The following is a 7,661-nucleotide window of genomic DNA, read 5'->3' as shown; positions in this document are numbered from 1 at the left end:
CTTATGACGTACGGGTATGAAACTCCATATTATCCTATTCCCAGTCCGCTAGAATATACATGTAAAATTTTATAAAAATCTGTTCAGTCGTTCTCGAGTTATAAATGGTGTAACTAACATAACCTCGACTTTCTTTTATATATATAGATAATGGACGAAATAATAGAAGCAGTACGTAAAGGTCATGGTTACAGAATGGGAAACAAAGAAATCCAAATATTATGTTATGCAGACAACGCTGCATTAATCGCCGAGACAGAAGACTATCTCCAAAAATTAACACACATCTTCAATACAACAGCTAAGAAATACAATAATATGATAATATCAGCAGAAAAAAACCAAAAGTATGTCATCTAAATACCCACTACGATGTAAACTCGAAATTGATGGAAAAATAATAAAGCAGGAAGCAAGGTTTAGATATCTGGGAATAGATATAACCAGTTACGGAGATGTTGAAGAGGAAGTACGACAAAAAAACTTAAAAGCAAGTAAAGCGGCGGGATCTCTTAATGACACAATCTGGAAGAACAAACACCTAATTCAAGACACAAAAGCAAGAATCTGTAAAGCAGCAATTAGACCTATATTAACATACACGGTGGAGACAAGACCTGACACATCTAAAACGAGACAACTACTAGAAACAACAGAGATGAAAATACTCCGACTAATATCAGGGAAAAGTCTGTTGGATAGGGAGAGAAGCGAAAACATAAGAAGATCATGCAATGTAGAAGACATAAATGGATGGGTGACAAAACGGAAACAAGAGTGGAACGAACACATTAGTAGAATGGCAGATGATAGGATAGTACGAATAGAACGAGATAAGTCACCAAATGGACGAAGAAGTATTGGCAGACCAAGAAAAAGATGGTGCGATAAATTAAACAATTTAAAAGGCTAATATTGAAGAAGAAACAGGTTTTAAAGCCTACATACAAAAAGGAGGAAGAAGAAGAAGAATGGCGAGTATGACAACTTTTCTATTTCTGAAAATTTTTGGAATGGGGGCGTTTCGTAAATATAGAGGTTTCTAGGAGAACTTTGGTGCGTCCGACAACTAGAATACCCTTAAAAATTTGTCGGACAATATTACCAGTCAATTGTAAGTATTTTCATCAGACAACCGTGCAAAAAAAATCAACATTTATGACACTATAATATAATGCGACCCCCATAGGGAGGGGGCACGCATCATAAAGAGTCATAAAATTTATACCCTCACACCTGATTTTTGCAGGATTGTTTGATAAAAATATTTATAATAACCGGGTAATATTGACCGACAAGTTTTTAAGGGTACTCTAACTAGTTGTCGGATGCACCAAAGTTTAGAAACCTACAAAACGCCCCTACCGAAAATGTGTCCAACTCGACATCTAAACAACTGAATAACAAAAGCCTCATGAGGGAGTTATTATTTTTTTAATGGTGGGCCCAAGGACTATAAGTTTAATGGAAAATTATGTTAGCAAAACAGCACCTGAGTGCGAGGATGATTGGATCACAAATAACCACAAACTATCTGGACTCTTATCAAACTATTATACTTACGATAATACATCTGTCAGTATCCAATGTAACATTTTATATTTATATCGAGCATTTTTGGTTTTGGATGTCAGTTAATTCTTGAATTTTTGAAATCAGGACTCATCTGAACTAGCATCTATTGAAAATGGTTCTCTCTGGAAAATACAGTGTAATTGGGGAAGAAAACTTCGTTCAATATCTTAAAGACTATGGTAAGTGTATTTATTGTTATTGTTAGTAATAAACTGTCTTCCTTTTCAATATTATATTTATTTGTACCATTTGGTAACTCTAAAATTTCGTTGGTGTCTCTGCTTTATTACTTTTCAAAATTCTTATATTATTTTAGTTTTGTTTTTGTGCTCATTACTTTGTATTGCAAACATAATACTCTGGGCTAATTAGCAAAATTCATGGAAAAGTTATTTACCAGCAATTTTATTGCTGGAATCGAATTATAAGATCCTATATATTAATAATATAGGTATGCAAATCCGCAGATAGTGTGCTACTTTTTTTAATTATCGTATTTTTCGTATTTTTTTCAATTATTTCTCTATAACTCCGAAGATTTTAACTTTACAACAAAAACACCTTAATAAAAATTCACCGCAATTAAATTCTGCGTAGAGATATGTTTTTCACGATTTGCTCCGACGAAAATTTTCCTCGGAAAATGCGGGTTTTCCTAACAAAAACTCTAATTTTCAAATAAAGTTTTAGGTACGTAATTATTAATCAATAATTAAATAACTTAGTGAAATCAAAGCTTTCTTGGTATAGATTGTAATTCCAGAAGCCGGTAAAAATTAAACGAATATTTTAGCAACAATTCAATTGTTAATTAACAAATTACGATCGCAATAATAACCAAAATAATCATGATACATTGATCAAACTTATAAAGATTATAAAGATGAGATGCTTATTTAATATTTTATCGACAAAATATAAACTTTTCTTTTTTTGCATAATCTTTAAATTTTGAAAAAAAAATAGTTATAATACGATGGTCTAATTAGTAAAGTACAAAGAAAGGTTATTTACCAGCAATCTTATTGCTGGAATCGAATTATAAGATCCTATATATTATTAATATAGGTATGCAAAGTCCGCATATAGTGTGCTACTTTTTTATAAACAAAATGGCGCCGACAAATCGTATTTTTTTCAATTATTGCTCTATAACTCCGAAGATTTTAACTTTACACAAAAAACACTCAAATAAAAATTCACCCCAATTTAATTCTGCATAGAGACATGTTGTTCCCGATTTGCTCCGACGAAAATTTTCCTCGGAAAATGTGGGTTTTCCCAACAAAATATCGAATTTTCAAATAAATTTTTTGGGCCAGTAATTATTTATCAATAATTATATAGCTTGGTGAACTAAAAGCTTTCTTGTTATAGATTATAAATTCAGAAGCCGGTGAAAATGAAACGAATATTTTAGCAACAATTCAATTGTAAATTAACAATTTACAGTCGCAATAACAACCAAAATAGTCATGAGACATTGATCAAGCTTAGAAAGAATATAAAGGTGTGATGCCTGTTTAATATTTTGTCGACAAAATATAAATTTTTCATTTTTTGCATAATCTTTAAATGTTCAAAAAAAATGTTATAAACAAATTAACATTTCTCAGAAATTGTTTATTATATTCTAATTTTAAAAAATACTTAAAATGCGTATTTCATAGGTCTTGAAAATGAATGCTTTAAAAAAATTTTCCAACCATTTAAAAAAAAGTTATGAAACAGCAAAGTAAATATACGAATTCTCCGTTGTTTATAATTTGTTTTAATTGTTTTAAAGCTTAAAAGTGAGTCTATGGTACAATCTAATTACTCACAAAGAATATCAAAAATTAGTGCAATGGTTATATTTTAATCAAAGATTAAAAATACTTTTTTTTGTAATTTTTAGCGCGAAAGTAGGCTTGATACATAGCCGGAGATAAAATGTTCACTCGAAGCGACTGACACGATTAAACTCGCGCGAGTTGTGTATGTGGGCGGGTATAGTCGGTTCGCTAAACTCAGACGCAACTGGCTAGATATATTAGTCGATAATTTTTTTGTTTTTTGCCAATTTTGCAAAAATTGGCAAAATTATTGACTATTTAGTGATTATTAACCATTTAGTAATTATTTTTTGCCAATTTTACTAAAATTGGCAATATTACCGACTAAAATATCTAAAAAGTTGCGTCTGAGTTTAGCGAACAGACTATAGCTACGGTACTGTATTATTCTACTTTCGCGCGTGTAAATTACAAAAAAATATATTTATAATCTTTAATTAAAATATAACCATTAAACTTATAATCGATATTTTTTTTTTAAATAATTAGCTTGTACTTTAAACTCACTTCTACGCTTTGAAAGAATTAAAAAAAAATATAAATACCGTAGTAATCGTATGTTTAATTTGCTGTTTCATAACTTTTTTGCAAATGGTTGCAAAAAAGTTTTAAGGCATTCATTTTCAAGATATTTGAAATGCGCATTTTAGCTATTTCTTAAAATTATAATATAATAAAAACTTTCGGAGAAACGTTAATTTGTTTATAACTATTTCTTTTAAACATTTAAAGATTATGCAAAAAAATAAAAAATTTATATTTTGTCGACAAAATGTTATATAGGCATCTCATCTTTATAAGATTTCAAAGTTTGATCAGTGTATCATAATTATTTTGGTTATTATTGCGACTGTAAATTATTAATTAACAATTGAATTGTTGCTAAAATATTCGTTTAATTTTCACCAGCTACTGGAACTATAATCTAAACCAAGAAGGCTTTTAAGTCACCAAATTATTTAATTATTGGTAAATAATTACTTATCTAAAACTTTATTTGAAAGTTAAAGATTTTGTTGGGAAAACCCGCATTTTCCGAGGAAAATTTTCGTCGGAGCAGATCGGGAAAAACACGTCTCTATGCAGAATTTAATCACGGTGAATTTTTATTTTGGTGTTTTTGTTGTAAAGTTGAAATCTTCGGAGTTATAGAGCAATAATTGAAAAAAACACGATTTTCGGGCGCCATTTTGTTTATAAAAAAAGTAGCACACTATCTGAGGACTTTGCATACCTATATTATTAATAAATAGGATCTTATAATTCGATTCCAGCAATAAAATTGCTGGTAAATAACTTTTCCCAAAAATGGCCTATTCTCCGATAATCAGCCCAGACTATAAGTGAAAAACGTCAATTTTGCAAATTTTATACAACCCTATAAAAATATTTCTCTTTCTTCTCCATATCCTTTTGCCATCTGAGGTGTAGGATTGGTTCTCCGATTTTTTGTCTACACATTTTTTCTCTACATCTCTATTTTTTGCTATCGCCTTTAGCCCTTGAAAAGTTTTCCCTTACCTATTCATTCCTATTTCTTCGGTCTAGCCTATCCATTTTTGCTGGTTTTTCCTGTTCTCTTTTTCCTTATACTTTCCAATCCTAATATTTGCCTTTTAATTCTTTCTGGTTTCATTCTCTAATCATTTCTGGTTGAGACATATTATTAATTCTACTTGGGCGTTGTATTAATTCTGTAGTATAATATAAATCTGTAAAGACATGTTTTCTATTTTTATTATTTCCGTGTCTATTTTGCTATCATCTGTCGCAATGCTGACTAGACTTTCGTACGTTGCTATTTTTTAATTATTCTATTACATGTAATTGCCTTATTGTTTTGGTCTTCTGTTTGATTAACTATCATCGTTTGGTTTTATTTTTATTATAAGTAGATAGTCATGAATTGATTAATTTTTGATTTTTTTAATCTTCCTTTTAGGTTCCTGAGTACAATTATTTCATTTAGTTTTGCCAAATCAGATCTACAGCTTTACCTAATTACCTACCAGATCCTTCTGAGTTTTCTTTTTGTACAGAATTCTAATGCAATGCAGTTAGACTCTAACTGTTAGAAGAGTAATAATTATTACCTTAAGTTCAAGGAATGAGTTCAGTTGAATCATTCAATGTACTTTGTTGAATTTTTGTACAAAATATTTTCATAAATTTAGGCCCGGTTGTTCAAACGCTAATCAAGAAGTTGATTATAAGTCCCCTTAACAACCATCAAATTACAACACCCATCATTCGTACGTCAATCAGTTGATTTTAATCAATTATGTTAATTATCATTATGATAATTAACACAATTGATTGATTAATTAATTATTAATTAACATAACAATTATTAACATAATTGATTAATAAATCTCATAATTGTAATCAATTATGTTTTCAGCAACCCAAACAAAGTTGACATTGACAGTTGGTGACAGTAATTAAATATTTGATAATGATCATTTGGTTCCATTTTTGATTAGCGTGCGAATAACCTGCCCATAGTCGCCCATTTCTTCTTCTTGATGTGCATATCCGTGACAAATATTGGCGATCATAAGGCAATCTTTATCTTATCCGCAGCAATGCGGAAAAGCTGCAAAGATGTTGTGTTGAACCAGGTTCTGAAATTTGTTAAACAGGATGTTCTTCTTCTTCCTGGACCTCGATTTCCAAATATTTTTCCTTGCAGGATGGCTTGTAGTAGGGCATATCTGGATTGATTTCGCATAATATGTCCGAAGTATTGTAACTTTCGAGATTTGACGGTGGTCAGTACCTCTCGGTACTTCTTTAATTTTTCTGAGGATTTTCTTATTTGTGACTCAGTCAGTCCACGGGATTTAAGTATTCTCCGATGTAGCCACATCTCAAATGCTTGCAATCTTCTGCATATATCTTCATTAAAGGTCCACGATTTAACACCATCATAAAAAAGGAGAGAGAAGACAGAATCGCAGCCTTCTTTCTTACTTTTATACCAAGAGAGGGGTTGTGGCTCATGAAGAAAGCCCCCATCCGGTTGAATGTGAATCTAGCTTTTTCGATGTGCGCTCTACTGATACTGAATGATACTGAACCGGATCGCAGAATATATGGAGACTAAAATTATTCCAGAACAAGCAGGATTCAGGCCCGGAAAGTGCTGCTGCAGTCAAATTCTTAATCTCACCCAACATATTGAAGATGGTTTTGAACGGAAGGAAATAACAGGAGTAACGTTCATAGACCTAACTGCCGCCTATGATACAGTTAACCATCAACGGCTACTCGCAAAACTCTACGAAACTACAAAGGATTTCCGACTAACAAGGTTAGTGAAATGTCTCCTCCAGAATAGACGCTTCTACGTAACGCTCCAGTCCAAGAACAGTCGGTGGAGGGACCAAAAAAATGGGCTACCACAGGGAAGTGTCCTCGCGCCGATTCTATACAACATATACACCAACGACCAACCCATACACCAACAAACAAGGCAATTTATTTACGCTGATGATACAGCGGTGGCAGCTCAGGGAAGAACCTTCAGTGAAGTCGAAGTGAAACTGACAGATGCCCTGGGAGACTTAGCTCTATACTATGATAAAAACCATCTGAAACCCAATCCCACAAAAACCCAGGTATGTGCTTTCCACCTGAGAAACAAGCATGCCCGAAGGTCGCTGGAGGTGGAATGGCGTGGTCAGATGCTGGAACACAACAAGACGCCAAAATACCTTGGCGTCCGTCTGGATAGAACTATGTCTTACCGATACCACTGTCAAGATGTCAAGTTCAAGAAGAAAGTAAGTGCCAGAAATAATATCATCCGCAAGCTAACTAATACAAAATGGGGAGCACAACCACACACTCTCCGCACTTCTGCCTTGGCATTATGTTTTTCGGCCGCGGAGTTTGGAGCACCAGTATGGGCAAACTCTGCTCACGCAAAGAACGTCGACGTGGCTCTAAATGTAACGGTCCGTATAATATCGGGTTGCCTGAAACCGACACCTATCGAAGAGGTATACCCCATTGCTGGAATTGCTCCACCACCTATCAGGAGGAAGGTCACTTCAGAGGTAGAACGGAAAAAGCAGGAGACGGACCGAAGACACCCCTTATATGACCACCAAACTCAGCCAAGCAGACTAAGATCTCGGAAAAGCTTCCTGAAAACATCAAGATCCATCCCCGAAGCGCCAGAGACGCGCCGAATACACCTATGGCAAGCGTCAGCTGCCGCGACCCATTTTCCTCCCTCGGAGGAAA

General features: G+C 33.3%; 1 protein-coding gene across 2 annotated transcripts in view; it reads left to right on the top strand.

The window, feature by feature from the left end:
• The first annotated feature begins 1,540 nt into the window (after nt 1-1,540).
• The window catches only part of LOC114325966 (fatty acid-binding protein, liver), a 28,192-nt gene continuing 22,071 nt past the window's right edge, over nt 1,541-7,661 (top strand). The window contains exon 1 of one of the 2 annotated variants that reach the window (XM_050647365.1): nt 1,541-1,754. In XM_050647365.1, coding sequence (XP_050503322.1) covers nt 1,688-1,754 — 67 coding nt within the window. In that variant the 5' untranslated portion in view covers nt 1,541-1,687. The remainder of the gene's footprint in view (nt 1,755-7,661) is intronic. The other variant, XM_050647364.1, reaches the window with a different exon arrangement.

Source organism: Diabrotica virgifera, chromosome 3, assembly GCF_917563875.1.
Source record: "Diabrotica virgifera virgifera chromosome 3, PGI_DIABVI_V3a".
Classification (NCBI taxonomy): Eukaryota; Metazoa; Arthropoda; class Insecta; order Coleoptera; family Chrysomelidae; genus Diabrotica; species Diabrotica virgifera.
This window is presented reverse-complemented; position numbering and strand designations above follow the sequence as displayed.